We start from the raw sequence: 20,217 nt of genomic DNA, 5'->3' as shown, positions 1-20,217 counted from the left end.
TACAGACTGAAGTCACAGCCTGTCATTTAGCCTTATCATGGGCTAGTACCTGTGGATTAACCCATATTCTGATTATGACTGATTCAGCTCAGTTGGTTCAGCTCCTCCGTTCGGGCTCTGATCGAGATATTTCGGTGTTACATCTTCTCCGCGAGATTGGGGTCATGGGTGTTACTTTTCAATGGTGCCGCATTCTAAAGGTTAGTCGGCAAGCGGTTTCTCAGGCTCACGACCTTGCTCAAATCATTAGGACCTCTCATCATTCGATTGCTTTCATATAATTGTTTCGCAAGTTAACTTGATGTCAAAAAAAAAAAAAAAAAAAAAAAAAAAAAAAATATTGATGAGCTAACCAAACATGTAGATCTTTATATTGGACTTCCCCACATTTTTATCCCAAGATTAGAAGTGATATTATTGTGTATGCAAAATCCATCACTGGTGATTGAAGGTTTAATAGGTGTTCTTTATTTCGGAAAGGCAAAATTCTAAGCTCATTATTTAGTGGTACTTAGTTTACCAACAAGTTAGTTTGAGTACAGCGAACTCTTGAGATCAATCAAACTATATATTCATAAACTAACATGCATTAGAACATTAAGCACAAGCAAAAATATTACAAGCAATGATAAAGTGTCGTAATTGTGGCTCCTAAAGCTCGTCTTGACTTGACGTTGAATCCCACCAAATTCTTTGCTTCAATTTCCTAGTGTGTTCGAAGTTATTTTGTACTTCAATAATTTACAAAAGAAGACAACTGCGATAAGTAGATCAATGCACACTTTACTAGCTTGAACCTTTTGACGGTAAAAAATAGGAAGTAATACTGCTACGCTTAGCTGAATGATGCTGCTTCAGAGGTCGCATCCAGCCACGAAGTTCTTCCTGGATATCTGGTGGCAACTCCTTAAACACCGCTGGATCGATTTCATGAGCATTGTAGCTCCAAGTTTCCCCATTCCCCGCATTATGATCTCTTTGGTGCATACTGTTACCTTCAAAACATCCCACGAGTTTCAGTCAATAGTAGGACTAGCTTACACAAGTTTGTACTTGATGAGGTTTTCCCACACTTTTTTCTTTCTTTTTGTTGCTTTTTCCAGTACTAAATACAAGGAAGAAACTGAACTATTAAACACAACACATGAAACAAGGCTTACCATCCTACCACCCAAGACTGGGTGGTTCAAAAAGACACTACAGAAAAGAAAATTTAATGGATGCTAGTCTCTGATTAAATTTTACAGTGACGTCTGGTTCATCCATTCCAAAGTTATTAACAGTTGCAATTTTTCAACATCCAACGGAAGAGCTTATGTTTCCTGTAGCAACATGTTTTTAACATTTCCTGTTCTAACATGCTGCAATATCCACAAAGAGTACAATGCTCGGACAAAAAGGTAGTATGGTGCAATCAATTCCAAAGAGACGTATACAACAAAAATGCAGGTAAAGCTATGGTTCACACTGGACGAATGTAAATTAGTACCAGAAGACGTTGACGTATGGATTTCCTGGCATATTCCATTTGGTTCATGTGTCGACTGGAAGCAAGGATGTTCATATCTCTTCAGAAACCCCAAGATTGAAGGTGTGCCCTACGTTAAAGAGAAAATACACAGCTTGAGTGCGTTGAGATAATAGCTAGGATAGAAGGTAAACAATCAACATAGAAAATCTTATGCATATAGGAGAGAGAAAATAAAGTTCAGGAATGAACACCTCTTACATGGAGTGTGAGAATACTCGAATAGTAATCCATTTTAGTAAAAACATATCCGCAAGGGAAAAATTGGTTGGATTCTAGCAAAATAAATTAACCTTTTGGTTGACATGGATTACTACTTAGTATTCTCATGTCTCATATAAGAATTGTTCTCACCAAAAAACAAATTCTATATATACACATATATATGAAAAGAAAAACAAGTACATCAAAATAGAATCAGGACTCCCTTTCAGAAAGCAATGGAAACATATTGCACCACAATTACACTCAGGTTTAGAATTAAGCCCAAAAACCAAGAACACAACAGTCAACAATGAAATAAACCATAAAAATACAAGAAATACAACTCTATCCACAGGTACTCAGCTAGGATAATTCTTTCCAATCACAGCACCCAGAGAATAGCCATATGACATCCTTGCAATGTGATTTCCTTCCCTTGTAACTAAATACAGGGAAGAAAATCGAGGATGCGGCCATGTTTGCAGCATCGTTTGCAATGACGCAGAAAGATTGTAACGAATGAATGGATCGAATTGCGGTTAACACGGCGTCAATTTTTTTTAAGTCACAAACAAATTTTAACCTCAACTTTGCATTTTTCAAGTTTGACAAGAATTCCTTCAATATACTATTACCAAAACTATCATATGCTTGGGTAGTTGGGTTAGATATATGGTGAATAAATAACTACTCAAAACATGAGTGCTTTATCCCATTATTCATATATATAAACACTAATTCATATACATTACCCAACTTGAAATCCCACGTCATGTTCTTCTCTGTTCTTTGGTGTGTGAACATTGTTTTCTCTAATTGCATCATCTGTTTTCCCTTTCTCTTTTTTGGCCAATTCTGATAAGTAACAAACGCATCACGAAAAAATAGTACTATTGGGACAAGTAAACGCTATGTAGACCTCGCGGCAAGAAAGCCGTAATTTTTTCATCATGGCCTTATGCAACAATATCAAAATAAGCAACATAACGAGAGTTACGTAGTGAAACAACCGGGTTTGAATTCCATAGTTATTTCTCTAAAAAGTGACACAAACGATCTGCAAATGCTCTTGAAAGTTCTATCAACAAGTGTATTTGGATCCCTGAATCACACATAAAAGTTTCCACGAAAAAAGGTAACTATCTATTTGGCACGAACATAGGACTCCCCAAACCCGTATGATGCTTCGACCCAAAAATATGGGTTAAAGCTAAGTATGGATCCCAAATCTTCGACACACATGGTGCATGGACTTCTTTTGTTATATAAATATCATAAAAAAATATCTTTAAAAGGTCAACCTACCAGATTTTATATTTCCTTCAAAAAAGCAAAAACGTTAAGAGAAAGTATGGTTGGTTGAAGCTTTTACTAGGAATGATGGCTTTCCTATTTTCCTTTAATTGGTTTGTTAAAACAGAAAATCATTATCCCAAGCATCGAACACAATTTCCTTCTTAAAAGAAGGAACGCCACATTTTTCTCCCTTTTTCTAACGTCCCCTTTTCCCTCCTCCCATCCATTATTTCTCGTCCATTTCCGTTCTCTCTAACTTTCCATGCAACGGACCAAACAAAGTTAAACTAATTTAAAATTGTGTTTTTCCTTGGAAAACCTCTTTTCAAGGAAATACATTCTCCATTGAAAACGGTTTCCATCAACTAAACGGAGCTTAAAAAAAAGAAACTGAATGTGGACAAAAGGAGAAACACAAAAAACCACTAGACAATTTGAAAAATTACACCTTTAATACATATCCTTCTTCAGACCCATGCCAGCTTCACTTTCTCTGCACAGGGATCTCTCCACTCACCAATATCTAGCCACTGACTACTGATAATTAAACCGTAGCTAGGTTTGACTTCCTCTGGCAGCCTAAGACCCCAATCGTGCATCCTATTTCCTCAAGAATTGTTGCCTCAAGCTTCAGAACTACTGTAAAAAACTATAAATAATAAAAATTGATGACTTTTCCCACTTGAACTTAATTATTCAATTTTACGACAGAGGAAAAAAAATTGACTCTATAAATTCGGTCTGAGTAGGATCCATATCTCGTGTCCCATGTCGAAGTCATGTAGCATCAAAATAGGTAAAGAAGGGGCAAAGGCCATATCCCTATGATAGCATAAACAAGCATTATTCATTGCTATTTCTCTCTTATTCCAGTAGACCCTCCATTTTCTTCCTTTTTGATCCTTTTCAATCTAACTATCACAAAGGAACGCTTTTGCCTAGGAAAGTAGATATGCTCAGGTTTGTAAATTGGTCATACCGTTAATATATCTTACACTGGCATATTTACTAATTGAATACACATGAAAAATATAAAGCGAAACTTTGTCAACCATGCATTTGCTCCGTCCGTTTATCTTACGGCAAAGAGTTATCCAAAACAGAACTTGGGAATGAAAAGATAGGAAAAAACAGTATCTTGTAAAAAATACATATTAAGTGAACATCACATAAGAAACAATTGAACACTAAAAAGTTTACATTAACAAAATACTGTCCATTCTTTTGATTGGGTCATTTTGCCATTTAGGGGTCCTTTTTATAGGGACCTTGCCCTTATTCCTTAAATGGTAGGTTGGCCCAACCATCACTCTCTTACTTTTACCCTCCTATCTAACTTTCTCACTTTTTCATTACTTCTACTCTTCTTCAAACTACCTTATGTACTTTTTCCTTGGTCCATGTGTAAAAGCAAATGTCCCAATTAAAAAAAAAAGGTAATAAGTAATTCAGTACCTCAGTATTTATAGTAAATATTTTGTGTCCCTTTTTAAGAAATTAATTTGTATTGGCTATACAGATATCAATATAAAATTAAAAGCAAAACAAGACTAGGTCCTACTAAAGAAAATATGAAAGCAAGACAAGCAAACAAAGGAAGATAGGAGGAACCTCATTCAAGGGGAATAAGGTACAATATTATATTACTAGCAGCCATCCAAAAGCCTAGCTAAGATGTAACTGCACCCTAACCATGGTAATCTATAAACTTAACTGCGGTTGTATCTTATATCATAATATGAAAGGATGTGTACTCTATCACAATTAATTGCAGAGATACCATGTTAATATCTCATTTCATATGGGGTCTTCAACAAAAAATGGAGATGATAGAAGTATCCATATGAAGACACAACCACATTTTCCAGAACACCCAGAACAAAGTAATCAAAACAAGTAGGTTGTACCTTTGATTTTGAAATTTTCACTTCTTGACGCATCTTTGGAGCAGGACTGGCAGTCAAGAGAGCAGTCTCTTTATCATGAAACTTACATGGTGGCTCATCTTGGACTATTTCCCTGCAACATTTGTTTCCTGCACAAGAATCTAAAAGATTACGACCTATTAAGCAGAAGAGAAGTATTTGCTACCAATGGATTAAACACCTGCACAATTCTAGAGAGCAGATACTACCTTCTCTTATTGATTGCCAAGTATTATCAACAGTTGCCTGGTCTAACGACGAGCAGGAATGAGTTTTCTGGTCTAACGATGAGCAAGAATGAGTTGCCTGATCTAACAATGAGCACTTTTATTAACTTTCTCTAGCAAAGAGCAAGAAGTAGCTTGCTCCTAAAAGGTTCCTGAGATTATTCCAGCCTTTCTTCATAAAGAATTGAACAGGTATAAGATAGAAGAATATACAAGTCAAACTACACGTGATTTAGACCAAGCAAAAAGGATAAAACAGCTTATGTGCTCATATTTGGTTAAAATTCCCGGTACCCTTGTAGCTTATGATTCTCAGTCATTCCATGAGATTTTTCAATGTTATTCCTCTTCCTAGGCTTTGGTTTCTGTGTTAGGAACATTGCTTTTGAGTGTTTCAACAATTTCCGACACAAGGAGCCAGCCTTGAAGAAGGAACTAGGTGTTAAATGTTATCGCAATAACCAGGAAGATCAGAAAATTGGTATTAGCGGTTGCATCTAGCACATGTGATCTTGCCATCCCTTTTCCATTTGGTTTGATGTTTCTATACAGGAAATTCGAAGGGTCTGCGTTTTACGTTTGTCCGTTGAATTTAGCTAGAAAGGGAATCATTTCTAGACATCGAAACATTTCTCAGCTTAGATTTCTGAGAGAAAATTACTTGAAAATCATAGTTTCATCTTTGCACTTTGAAATTCTGCATTTCTTTTTTACTTTTAATAAGGTATGGAAGAAGGAACATTAGGTTACCCTTCTCACGAGGGGAATACCTATTCTAATTTTGTGTAAGAGGTTTTGAACCCCTGACCTTTGACTTGAAGTAACCTAATAATACCACCAAGCTAAAGCTCTTACTTTTTGAAATTCTGCAATTCTCGTTGGATTTCTAACAGGTTTTCCTTTCCATCTACAAGTCTTAAATGGTTAGTCCTTTTACAAATCTTCCATGGAGTATATCTTCTCTCTTCTCACCATTATTATATCAATTTGAGTCTCTTAGCTAGTAAGATAACTACATATTATTAAAACTAATATAAAATTGGGTTGTCTTTTTCTTTTTTTTGGGTTGCGATAAGAAAAGACTATGAACCTCGGAATCGGCTTTTACACTAGCCATACATATGTTGATCAGACCTAACCCGGGTGTGAACACGGGACTACCTGAGGAAAATCAGACGTGGCACTTATTCAAGAGGAAGCAAGGAGAAATATTGTTAGGATTTTGAAAATCCTAGATCTGAATATTGAAACATCATATTTAGGGGAAGAAAAAACAAATTTTGCACCTTTACATTGCCTAAGCCCTAAGTGATCCACTTTCTCTAAACATAAACTAGACTCAATCAACTTCCCTTCATCCTTTCCACGCTTCCATGGTAGACTAAGACCAATCTGTTAAGTCAACAGACGAACTTCTAACAAAAAGGGAAGCGTGGTACCAGTTTTAAGTGTAACATTGATCGTTGTTGCAATGAACTGATATTTGGGGGACGGTACTTTATTAGGCAGTTGCATTACAATTTGAGGAGGAAGTCAAGGGTGGTAGTTAGGGGGATATTGCTACAAATACATGAGATTATAGGAGGTGAATAATGTTGAATATTGTGAAAAGTTTTGTTTGGTTTTTATTAGTTTTCTTAGGCCCTGTTTGGCAATAGCGTTTTAGGTAGCAGGTAGCGGTTGGACAAGGTCAAAACGCTACTTAAGAAAATTATGAGTGTTTGGTGAGGTAGTGGTTGTATTAGCGGGTAGCGGTTGGAGTAGATTATGGGTAGCGGTTGGAGAACGTTAAAACAAGTAACATTTGAGATTTATAGGTAGCGGTTAGCGAATAAACACTATATAATGAATGTCATTTATTGCATTTTACAATCTCAACAGCTACCTTTGCCCAACACTCCTAATTAAACAATTACTTTAAACGCTAATCTCTAACAACTACAAGTAAACAGCTAGTTGCTACCCCAACACCTAACAGCTACTAGAACCGCTAGTTTTGCAAACAGACCCTTAGTAGAGAATCAAGCTTTTCGGATGCTTGAAATTATCTTAATTTTCCGTAACTTCCTTTCAATTAATATAGATCTATTTTCTTTTTTCTCTTCAATCTTCACATTCATCCTTTTAAGGTTGCTAACTAGGTCAGTTCATAAAACATAGTTCCCCTCATCCTTCCCTAAGCCCTTTCACTCCAACATGAACCAACAACCCTCATCCTTCGCCACTATGAGCACCACTATTTGTCTACTTTTATTTGATTGATTCCACTCTTCACTTTCTAATTTAATATTCATAACCACCACCACTAATTGTCTACTTCCATTTTATGGTTTTAACAAATAAATTTTATAAGATCCTAGTCTATGTTATCCACTTAGTAGCTGATAGAAATGGGAAGAAAAATTTTAGTTTAAAACATATACATGTTGTCATATGATCGTCTTTTAGAATGTATAGGCATATATAACTTCAGCAGCAAGCAAAGATTACTTAGCAATAGTAATAGCTATTAACGATATTAGTACAAACATAAGCATAAACATGCACACACTCCCCTTGTGACCATAGTTGAACATATAGCAGGGAGGGACAAGGTACAGTAAAAGAGAGTGAAAACAGATTATAACCTTCTCCTTCTGAAAATTTTTCTCTTCTTCAGTCTGATCAAAACCAGATATGTCATGCATGATAGTGTTTTCTTCCTTTCCAACAAACACACTAGCTCCTGAGTTCCAGTTTCCCTCTGAAGCAAACACAACCCCTCTTGTTACAATTTGAGCAGAGTAATAATACAAAAACAACATTGTATCATCAGTAGAAACAGCCATCATGACCAGCATAAATAGTCAACAATAATTGAACAGTTAGCACAGATGAGAAGAGAACCCATTATTAGAGCAAGTAGTTATGTGTACCATCGACTTTTTCATCCAAGAGAGGCTTCTGATAGTAACTGCTCACCGTATATTTAAATAGGTATTGGTGATTGTATTAGGCATAATACATATAGAGGTGAAAGCACCACAAATTTTTATGCTCAGTCGATTCCACTAGTAGATGAAAAAAGACAATAAACCATACTAAAGTTCCTAATAGAGCAATGAAGATGTAAGAGGAAAACATGAGAAGTAATATTTCCTAAAAAAATTGTTTTTCCCATGCATTTCCATTTCCAGGAAGTGCAACATGTATTTTGGTTGATCATGGGAAGCTCTACTTGGGAGACTTAAGTAGCACTTCCTAAATCTTTGCCAACCAAACAATTCCACTTCTATTCCCTATGCATGTCTATTTCCCATGTATTTTAACCAAGCATGCAATTATTCTTCCTCTTGTGATTTTGGTAGGAGGCTAGGAGCGATAGCAGTAGGCATTCATATTTCAGCTGTAATCTACTTTCCTACTATCACTTGAATTATGCTATTTGAAATTTCTCATTTTCTAAGTCAACCTCTAGCTTACAAAAAAGATTGTACTGTTATCTTTTCCTTTTGTCTATGTTACTCAGACTCTTTCATTTTATCTCAAATACCCATGTGGGATCCTCGAGACTTACTCACTTAGACATTTCACTTGAAGTAAACTAACGGATTCAAAGGGTTAGTTCCATGCACGGTTTTCATTTTCAGAGTACTTTTGTCTAGGGTAAATAGATTTTACATGCTATTTCTATGGTTAATGAGAATGTGGCTAAGGCTAATTAAAAGGGGACATGCAGGATTATGTTTAAGTTAGATATAATGGTTACAATAATGTATGTAGCTTTTCAAGATGTGGTTCTTGAAAGGAAGGGGGCAAAGGGGTTTGATGGACAATGGAGACATTGTATAAGGGGTTACTTTTCTAATGTTTATTTTTCAATGTTCGTGAATGGGACTCCTAAAAGAATGGTTCTCTTACTCACAAGGATTACAGCAGCAGGATCCTGTTCGTCCCTTATATGTGCTAATTAGGAAATTGAAGAGGGATGTGCTGGTAAGGTCGATTAAAGAGTTTTAGGCTGAGGGATTGAATGTATCTTGATCTTAATGAATTCAAAAGTGTCATAACCATTTTACAAATACTTGAATTAGTTTCACTCACTTTAAGGGACAGGAGTTCAGGATCAATTTCCTTAAATGCAGCTTTGTACGAATTAATCTAGTCCAAAACTCTAGAGTGGAATTCACAATTTTAGTAGAATGTCAGATGTAGTTTGGCCTCTTCATATAAAGAACTTCCGTTATAATGATATCCACAGTCCAAGTCCCTTCTGGAACCAGTGCCCTGGTGGGATTAGTGGAAAAGGGCTTATTTATCCTTAGCTGGCAACTGGCAAGATTACTTTCAACCATCCATCCTGTGGAAGTAGCTAACAATCGAGCTCTTAATGAAAGATATCTTGCGCTCAGGGGTTAAGGATATTCAAAAAATATCTTGCGAAGTGGGATTTGTTGGGTAAGCCAAAAGTAGAGAGTGCAGGGAATTTGGGTAGTTACTGCCCAAGAATGTCACGTAGCTAGATAAATGGTTGTGGTGTTTCTCTTAGAATCCATAGTCCCTTGGATAGTATTAGGATTAAGCACAAATTGAGCTTCAATGGTTGTGATTTTCAACAGGCATGTCCCGAAAGTTCATTCCTTTGGTTAGAATTCTGAATTCCCCCATTTATTAGTTTAAAGTGGGAAATGGTCAACAAATCAGGTTTCAGGAAGATGCTGGAAACGGAAGCAGAGCAACCTTCTTTTGTTCAATTTGCTCATAACTTCCACCAATTTGTTCCTCATGAGGCGTTGTGTACCTGTGTCTGTGTTTCATGTTGATGATTAAGACCCTCATCTACAAAGTCCCACACATAATTGGGAAGTCGAGTGGCTTTATGTGTTGGTACAGGTCTTGGATTTTCAGCTATCCATAATATGTGATTGCAGGTGTAGACGGTTATTTTTGCAAGTCTTTGCTTAAGTACTAAAGTATACCTCGTAGGTTTCACGTGAAAAGCAAAGGTTGCTCTTAAAGTAAGACTGGAACAGGGCCATATCCTTTGAAAGATTGGTACTGTTTGTAAGCCAGTTGAGGCTGTTGAGCTTGAGCACATCGATAGGCAAGTTACCCAGAAGCAATGATCTGGGTTATTGGATATGAACTAGTGGTCAAAGTTTTGTTCTTCCCACTTGTCTTATGTTTGTGCCTGTGTTTTATGTTTGTGCCTGTGTTTTCTTTATATAAAGCCAGTGATAAATACAGGCAACAGCCACTTACATGAAAAATTAAGCCTACCTGGAAACTGCATCCATTCATCCATTGGTTCATTATTTGCATCTTCTGATGAAGTAGAAGTGACAGCACATTGACTAGGAAAGAATTTCCTGATAGTACAAGTTCCCTGTCCAAGCAAGAGAAAAAGTTATATTTGGATACGTACAGAAATAGTACTATTTGACAGAGAAAGGATAAAGTGGGTGGAGCTACGAAAACTGAAGTACAAAAAAGAGAGGGAATAAAAAGAAAGTACTTAAAAGTCAAGAAGTGGAAGAACATTGCCATGATTTATAAAGGCACTTCATGCCATATATAAGAGAATGAAACTAATATCATACGTGCAAAAAAAAGGGGAGATAAGTACTATTTCTCTACTAGCAAACAATAAAAACATCAAGTACTTTCCCCCTTTTTTTTACTTAGCAACTTTCCCCTTTTTTGGAAATTCTCTATTACTTGCAACACAAAACCGTTTACTAACCTTGGCATGCAAGCAACAATGTCTAGCACACATTACACGGTTTTGTGCCCAATGTCACATACTATTTTGTAACAAAATGCCATAAATTGTATTACTGACTCGACAGAGTTTGGATATGGACTAGGGAATGCGATTATCAAAAAAAAAAATCAACCGTAAACTCTTCACTAGCATATTCCTTGATACCACTAAGTTTTTAGTTATATGTGAGTGTATTTGTTCCTAATGATCATGGTGAGAGAGCTCAATAAACATTCAGAATACTAATAGGCAAGACTTTTAACAATATATATTTGCACATACTTGAGGTAGAGCAATAATCTTGCTTGCTGATATAGAGAGACCAGTTACTCCCCATCCATTGTTTTGATTTTTGTCACTCTTGGCTCCAAATACGCCCATAAATTCCCGTAAACCAGCATGAAACATGCTTAGAACATCCTCTTGAATCTTAGAAGTCCCGTATCTCAATGGACATGACTTAGATGGGAACCGCTTTTGGGAATCTGTGTCACTTGACTACGCAATGCTTTATAAGGATTAAAAACAACACAACAAAAAGCAGGGAAAAGGTGATATTCAAGCACCATAGCCATACATCAGAAATTCAAGGAGGGAGAATAATGAAAGAATCACCTTGTATGCTCTCACATGAAGAGTAAGAGTGTGAGCTATTCTCTTATTAAGGTCCAAGTCCACGTGAAGACGCTCACTAAGTTCTTCACATAGTTGCTTGATCCAATGTGAAACCTGATATAGTACATGGATTAAAAAAAGGCCACACCTAGCATCAGCCATGCAAGCATTCTAACATGTAATGCATGTATACCTTCAGATAATCAATTCTATTCCCAGTTCCCACCCAATCTTAAAAGATATATTTGGAACTAAAACAACTAAGAGACTTCTCAGTTCAAGACCATAAGCACAAAAATCCTTAGCCAAATTATTATGCTTACGAGGTGAATGAAACAAATGGCTAATATCTTTAGTTTGACCAACGCAATTGACCACAATTACTTAACATTCAAGAGCAGAGCAGCAAGTCAAACATCGTACCTAAAGACTTTTCCTGAAGTCAATAGTTCAGATTCTTGGATTTCGACAATTGCCAAGATTATGATGGATTTTGTAATAACAGAACTATACTTGCCGCTGTTGTCAATTTCAGTAGAGTGGCCTAAATTAGAGTTAATGGGATTTTCTTCAGATCAATCAATAATACTGCATTAAAGAAGTCAAAACTAAGATAATAAAAGTCAATTAGGTTACTTCAGCAGTTACATATTAATCTTTCATACTTTGAATGAGAAATCATTTGTCCTGCTTATATATATTATTATTAAATGATTAAATCATTAATGAAGAAAAGGAGAAATATAATATCATTCTTTATAGGAGAAGCAGTAGCAAAATACTGATCTGCCATAAGATGTGGGTAACATACTGTGTCCATCGACCTCAAGGCACGAGGACCTGGAAAAGTCTTTCCAGAACCATGACTCTTCGGTAATATCCGACCCTTAACCACTTCTCCACTGAGCCCCCTCGCAATATTCCACAACCAAGTTCTGTTTTTCAAATTAAAGCAGGGATTAGGAGAAACAAGTGAAATTGAAAGCCGTAAAAAGGATCTACAAAGCAAGAAAAAGACATCTAAAATATATTTTTAACACTCAAACTTTAATAACTATAACCTCTTAATTCTGCACAAAATGGCAGGATAAAGAAACAGAATAAGTGCTTAAAATACGCTCCAAATCTTGAATTATAATGAAGTGGAATTTTTCCAATTTATCAATTCACACGATGATAATAACTAAAGGGCAGTAACACCCACGATATGCAGCTTCCATGACAGAGAAACCATCACTACATTCATGATTACAACTGCAATTTATCCTATGTTTTCCAAATTATAACTACAATAATACAAAGCCATAACAATACAAATTCATTACAATTGACACTCGAGCAGAATTTCATTCACACCATAGAGACGGGGAGAAACAATAAAGGACAAACCACAAAGCCCATTGCACATGGCTCCCAAGTCCCACCTAATATGGATGTTTGGACAGAGATAAATTCATGAACTGAGCCACTCTGGCCAAAGGGTGATGCAAAAAGATTCAGACACAACCAATTTCAATGGCGACAGACAGCCTGCGAAATAACAGATACTACTTGTCACAACCAGGTTTGCTTAAACAGGTACAAGTATAACTACGTTTAGCTACAACAGAGTCCTCATTTCCCATAACCTCTACCATTACCATGACAACCTGTAATTAGGAGAAGACCAAGAAGTATCATAATTCAGATATCTTCAAGAAATTATACATCAACAAACAGAGTTGATACGAACCAAAGAGCCAATACTATAAATCCACAAGATAGCATGATTGATAGCCAATTCTCTGATGCATAAGTTGTTTGTCCTGGCATTGAGCATCATAACAAGCATAACATATGCCAAAACATAACAGAAGAGATGCAAACATAATCCAACGCAATAACCAGCATGGGCAGCCCCACAATGAACTCGGACTGCATGTCCCTGTTGTAGAGGAAAGAATATCTTTCTTTGGATTCAGACACGAAAGTAACTTTATCATAGGCATAAATGCTACAGCCTCTGCTTCAAAAGCACACATGCCGACTTCTCTAAGCTTAGTTGTCAATCTTAACTATACTGGTCTGAGACTTTATATAAGCATCAGGGACTAACAAACTTTCTGAACTCTTACCACTTAATCATTCAATAAAACATAAAGAGTAAATAAGGGGAAAACATAGCTTGTTGTTTCAGGTTCTGGTGTTCTGCATACCCAGTATTGAAGCCATAACGTTCTTGGAGTTTCTGCTCTGAGAACTGCAACAGGTCTCCAACTGTGTTAACCCCTAAGTCATTTTGCAAGGAATCTCCAAGCTTTCCCCCAAGCTGTTTCCTGAAAATGAATAACAAGTGTATACAAGAAAATAATATCATGTGGATGAAAGAATGTTTACACATAACATATTAAGTAAGTACAATAAATAGATTTACAGGGAATAACATATAATCAGCAGAGCTCTATAAGCATACTGAAGTAAGATGACTTACATTTTCTTTATAGGCCAGGGCGCAAGAAACTCTTTAACAGATGCAGATGGCACAATTGTCTGTTGAGCAGGTTTGTTCAAGCCACTAGCTAGTTTGGCCAGCATCTTGTACAAGTTTAATCAGCAATGAGACCACACAAGAGAGTTTGCCAACATATACATGTGAAAAAGATCCATGACCAAAAACAACTAGATTAGGGAGAAGTAAATTTCACACCTTATTATGAGCAATCCCTGCAGAGCATGTAAATTCAGTTTCTCTCAGGACATGCTTCCTAAGTTCTGCAACAATAAGGGCCCCACAAGACAGCAACTTATCATTATGGTCGGCATCACTCCGTCGCAGCCAAGATTTAACGTTTTCTTTGACATCAGTGCCATTCTGAATGAACACCAGATCATAAAAACTTAATAAAGTATACAAGAATGACCACAATATGATTGCACATCAAAAAGAACACAAACTACAAAATTTGTATATTGCTACTAAAAATCATCTTGAACGAACACCAGATATCTTATATTTACTATAAAAATACTAACCACCATGATGATTACACACCTCAAAGAACACAAAATACAGACTTGTCTATTGCTACTAAAATTCCATCTTTATCAGTAAGTTGGTCAGCGCGTGTGCACAAGGCGATGCAATGAAACATGGAGAAACGCTTTGATATAAAATGTTGTGCTTGTAGGCGTTGTTCATAGCTTTTCCCTAAAGAGTCACAGTATTGATAGAGTGAGTCTATCCTTCCGGCAACCATGTTGTGAGTTACTTACCCTTGGGATAAAGAATGAAATGAGGCCGTGTTAGTCAAGCCAGAAACACGAATCTCAATGGTCGTTGTGTCGAAACCACAACATTTGATCTTGTGCGTTCACCAAGCTCGAACAAGTACATAAAGGTTTTTCTTAAAGGCAAGATTGAAGAATTCACTAAAGGTGAACCCACGAGTGTGCGATCTCGTGATTTCGACAAAATCCGACCAACTCAAGGCAGGAGTACAAGTGTTTAACCTTGTACAAGTGCTAGAATTGATTCTGTGGCGACTGAAATTTTGTAACCGTTACTTTTGTCGGCCCTAGTTGAGAGCCGCCCATGACTAAGGAACCATACTTGAACCTTGGATGTCCAAAGCAGCTTCCCTTGGAGATGGACTGCAACCCTAAACAGCTGCACATAGAGGAACGTGCGGACGAGCCCATGATTGGTCCTGATGAGTCTTATGAGGTGGGGCGACAAGTAGTTGTCCAGCAATCCGGCGTAGAAGGGTCCCTAGCTAGCGGTTAAATGGATACCATTACCCATGCTATGGGATCATGGGCAGCGATTACCATGTGTTTGTAACCGCCCAGTAGTTATATACTATGAGGCTTGGTGACTTGGCGGCAGTTACCAAGGGTACGACTAGCGTGGAATTATGGGCAACATGCATTGATAACCACCCAACAATTATAAACTGCGTGGCTTGGTGAATTGAGATCTTGGAATTGCTCATCTGGCGCTTATAACCTAAAATAAGTAGCGGTTATTTCCTTAAAATAAGGGGCGGTTATGAGAAGTTAACAAAAGTAGTGGGCGGTTATATTAATCACCGTTGCCCCCCATGTTCCCCTTAAAGTGTGGAAGGGTTCTTAGGAGTGTGAGAGGACACACTCCAACAAATAAGGAGCGGTTACGCTTAACGTGGCGAGCAGTTATGTCCAAGGTCACGAGTGGTTACGCTTGGCTTGGTGAGTAGTTGCGTACAAGGCCACGAGCCGTTATGCTCAGCTTAATGAGCAGTTGCGTCCAAGGCCACGAGCCGTTATGCTTGGCTTGATGAGTAGTTGCGTCCAAGGCCACAAGCGATTATGCTTGGCTTGGAGCAATTATGTCAATAGCCATGGGAGGTTACACTAGGTTTAGTGGGCGGTTACGATGAATATAGGTAGACACTCGTGCTCTACTTAACGAGTTGTTATATGCTCTCATTGGACAATAGGTTGATCGAAGTGGCGGTTATGTAACTACAAACATTCCTCACTACTCCCCTTGAGATATGGAGCCAGTGGATAGTGGAATTACTTCCACGTACAACGGTGCATGGATTCGGGATAACTTGGTGGGTAGTTATCGAGTAGTGGGTAGTTATCTTCCTTATGTGGTTGGGTTGTAGCCAATATGATGTATTATTAGTAGAGCATTGCCTTAGGCATTTGGCATACATTAGAGTTGGGCATTCTAGCCTTGTATGTAAGCTATTCTCTCAAAGAAATAAAGTATCTTTGTGTGTACTAAGAGAAGCTTTGTCTAGACTATAGTTACCCAGTCGCCACAAAATCTCATTATGTTTGGCCATATATATTTTCCATTACCAGTTGATTCATGAAGATGCTTATTGCCTTTTTACTTATTAGGCTATAACAACAAAATGATTTGACAAAATTGTGGACAAGCATACATGATTGGTTGAGCATTAGATAAATGTAGTCCTAACTCCTACCTCACCAAGACCAAGAATATGTGACTTAAGAGCCTCCTCATCCATTTCGGCCAAGCTCTCTGGAGGACTTTCTGCTAACATGCTCTCTGCTGCATCAGTAAGATCAAGATAAACTTCATCTATTGATGCTCGCTCACATCGACCCTTCCTAGCAAGAATTGAGACAACCTATACATCATAATCACTTGTAAGGTGCCTTTTCCTGGTTTTGACAGGATATATTAGCAGACAGATAAAAAATCTAGAAATTTGAATACACCTCTGAGCCTGCATCACGATATGTACAAAGATCAGCTTTGCCACGTGCAACTGGCACTTGGACCAGCTGAATTTGTGGACATACACTCTTAGCTTCATCACCACGCATGGAACTGAAACATGAGTGTCACAATCAGGACAAAGGAATAGAATATGAAATACAAATACTGTACCCCGCACTAAGTAACTACTATACCGTTTAACACCATATTCCCTAGCCTCATAGCTAACAGCAATTAAAGCTCCACCTTTCCATTCATTGTACTGAACTACAGCAGTAGGCAGACCCCTCAGCTGTGGTTGTTTCCTCTGCTCAACTGTGGAAGGGATAAAAAATAAATAGACTTAGGAAAAATATTATAAAGGAAAGCATATATTTGGTTTCATATATCTGGAAACATCTAACCAGCCTTGTGGATGCAGAAGGGCAGGGAAAGGGGCAACACACAGTCATCTTGGAGTTAAGACTACGGACTACATAAGAGTGTAAGTGAATAGAAACAAATATCAAAATCTCAATCAAGATAGAATATATAAGTAGTTACACCTAAAGTAGTGTTATTATGGCAGTGATTCTGCTATAAATCAACAAGAACAGTAAGAGAGCAAAAATAATGAATTAGGACTAAGGTACTTGTTGTATTAGAATGATAAGGGAAATGAATCTGCTAAAGGCCTTACTTTGAGATGTACAGGACTCTCCAAATGAAGATAATTCTTCTCAGTTTTCACCATTTTCTTAATGACTCCCGTCCACCCTCTAACTTGCTATCTGATATCCTTTTCTAACAACTTCCACTAAAAGACATTATTAACCTTACAACTCTCTGAAAAGACTCCACTGAAAAAACACATTCCCTCCATCCAAGTTATCTTTTTCCTCCCTCGGCTCCGTTAGAGTTCCCCATAACCCCAACTCTCTCCACTATATTTATTTTCAAGACTATAACTGCATACAAGTATTAAAACTTCGCCTGTCAGTATTCAAACTTTACCTCCAACCATTCCCGGCCCCCAAACCTAGATAAAGAAGGGTTGTGATAGGTGACAACCAGTGTAAAATTCAATCACATCCATGAGCATAAGCGGTTATAGTATGAGGGTAAGGGAATATGAGACATCACCTAGAGGATGCACGTGTTACAGTAGTGAAAAATTCAGAAACAGAAGATTTTGAAAGAAGTTAATCCATATCGCGAGTGGAGCTCTTTCCCGAAAGTCCTAGTTCTGTTAGACTCTATCGTGTAATCCTAGTTCTATTAGGATTAGTACTCCTAGGTCGGTAGGAGTAAAAAAAATTGTAATTTTAATCCCAGTTGGATTATTAGTCTAATTCTACTTAGATTAGTTATCCTATATGTGTTAGCATTATAGTTTAGTTAGAACCTAGTAGTAGTGGAAGTATTTTGCTTACACGTTTTACTATCCTACTCGGGATAGGTATTATTTGTTTTAAACTAGTTCAGAGTTTTAGTTAATTATCTTTATCTTAAGCGTGTGTTATCTTTAATTTTGCTGATTTATATTGTTCTTGTTGAGTTAGGTTTCTTTCATGTACTTATATATAGTTCGAATTGATGAACTAAAAAGTAGAGTTTTGTTGAGTTAAAAGAATGAGTGTTCAAATACACAAACCTGGACTTTGTGTGATCTTGGAGCCTAGACTCACAAGAGACCCTCTTAAACCTAAATTTGAGAGTTCTATCCTCTTTATTTTCCTTTAATAACCGTTCATCACAAATAAAACACAAAAAGAGTTCGAAACCGCCAAGAAAATCTTCGAGGGAGGAAGAAAAATGACTTGGGTGGAGAGTGTTCGAATTGCAGGAGCATGTAGTATTTAATGAAGATAATGTAGGTAGAGGATATGTAGACAAGCACTAGAGATAAAATTTTAACATAGAGAGTCAACCTCATCTTTTAGAATTACAAGGTTATTGATGTCGACTAACAAAAAACCATCTATATTAAAATGCAACACAAAAAAACCATCCTGTGGTGAGAATTAATCTAAAGTGAGGAGAGTAGCACGAAATAACGAAGAGACATAAAAGGAATTTGAGATATTATGTCTCATTCAATGTCTCATCTTGTTTTCCACGCCTTTTTCATTTTTCCACATCATCAATCTAAAATTAATTACCTTCTAAGAAATTTACGTGAGCGGATAAGGTGGCAAGATTCCAGCTATCTGGAACACTAGATGAGTGACCATATGGGACATAGGATCCCTATCACTCGATAAGACACCATATGAAACATAGGATCCCCATTGGAGGGAACATGGTAATATTGACATGTTTTATAATTTTTACTTAGCTAGCTGGCAGGATGTATATGAGAAATGCCTAAAGGAGGAACAAATTAAATTCCTCCCATGGCATTTCAGCAAATAAATGACGACATTACTAAATAATGAAATAAATAATTTCTCAAATAAAGTGAAAAGGAAATAAAACTTTATGTTGTTTTCCAAAATGACATTTTTTCTGGCCCCATTGGAGACCCCATGGTAAGATGAAAGCCACTGCCAGACAGGCACCTCTCGCATGTCAACGTGATATGGGTTTGCGGGAAGACACTTTGAGATTGGGGGATGGTAAGGGGAAACCCTCTCACAAAGTGCTCCTAGTGGGATCGAACCCTCAACCTCAAGGTTCGAAAGTTCTTTTCTTACCACTAGGCAAAGCTTAGCTTGGTTTCCAGAATGGCACATTGTGACAAATGTTATATACAAAACTATTAATGTTGTATAAAAAGGTGGTTTAAGTTAAACATGATATGAGTAATTTTATGTTCCTCTCGGGGAATTCGGCAAAGTTCGGAAAAGCAAGGCACTTCCAATTTTTTAAAATCCTAAACTTATCAAAACTAAACTTATTAGGCCTGATTGGGACCTAATCATACCTAATTTCACCTTAATCAGCCCGCATTAGAGCTCCTTAACCCTCAATTTCCATTAAGGGTGAATAAAATGCACCCTTCATCCATTCAACCGAATCATTTCCAATCACATGAGACATGACAGTTCCATAATCAGAATGAAGAAAGGGTTCCATAAAGAAAAAGGATTGTAAAGAAGAGTACGGAGTACGGACCTTGAACATAGAAGCAGTCCATGTCGACATGTGCGATGACCCTTACCTCTGATGACGCGGGAATTGCCACCGGCATCCTCTTTTTCCCACACTTTTCCCTCCAATTTCAAAGATAACCCACGGCACCGGGCTTCTCTGACAAGGATACGATTCGGAGTTATTTCGAGTATTTATGGTTCGTCACAAACCGACGCATGGAAAACTAAAAACTAGGCCCGTTCGTTATCGTTTATTGTTTTCAGTTTTTTAAAAACTAAAAATCAAAAAATTGGAAACTAGTAACCCGTTCGGTATTATTGTGGTTTTCAGTTTTTTGGTTTTTTGATTTTTAAAATCATATAATATATGTTCTATAATGAATAAAA

The 20,217-nt window shown here is 37.2% G+C and overlaps 1 protein-coding gene across 11 annotated transcripts; it reads right to left on the bottom strand.

Moving 5' to 3' along the window:
- Positions 1-549: 549 nt before the first annotated feature.
- Positions 550-20,012, bottom strand: LOC104898859 (DNA polymerase eta). 11 transcript variants are annotated; one of them, XM_048633678.2, is made up of 17 exons: positions 19,853-19,984; positions 17,161-17,228; positions 16,951-17,071; positions 16,756-16,867; positions 16,497-16,664; positions 14,225-14,389; positions 14,009-14,112; positions 13,734-13,853; positions 12,350-12,473; positions 11,539-11,652; positions 11,206-11,421; positions 10,440-10,545; positions 7,808-7,923; positions 5,163-5,259; positions 4,936-5,063; positions 1,490-1,598; positions 550-995 (listed from the first exon to the last, which is right to left on the bottom strand). In XM_048633678.2, the coding sequence occupies exons 4-17, from the start codon at positions 16,861-16,863 to the stop codon at positions 787-789; spliced, it is 1,884 nt and encodes a 627-aa protein (XP_048489635.1). In that variant the 5' UTR covers positions 16,864-16,867; positions 16,951-17,071; positions 17,161-17,228; positions 19,853-19,984; the 3' UTR covers positions 550-786. The 11 variants fall into 11 exon arrangements, 8 of the variants coding, with proteins under 8 accessions (XP_048489635.1, XP_010684280.2, XP_057252423.1 ...); XM_010685978.4 differs by lacking the exon at positions 17,161-17,228 and having other exon boundaries at positions 19,853-20,012; XM_057396440.1 differs by lacking the exons at positions 17,161-17,228; positions 19,853-19,984 and adding an exon at positions 18,390-18,408.
- Between the last annotated feature and the right edge of the window lie 205 nt (positions 20,013-20,217).

The sequence above is a fragment of the Beta vulgaris genome, chromosome 7 (genome assembly GCF_026745355.1).
Source record: "Beta vulgaris subsp. vulgaris cultivar EL10 chromosome 7, EL10.2, whole genome shotgun sequence".
Taxonomy (NCBI): domain Eukaryota; kingdom Viridiplantae; phylum Streptophyta; class Magnoliopsida; order Caryophyllales; family Amaranthaceae; genus Beta; species Beta vulgaris.
Note: the sequence above shows the minus strand (reverse complement) of the source record. Positions and strands in the feature narration are given on the sequence as shown.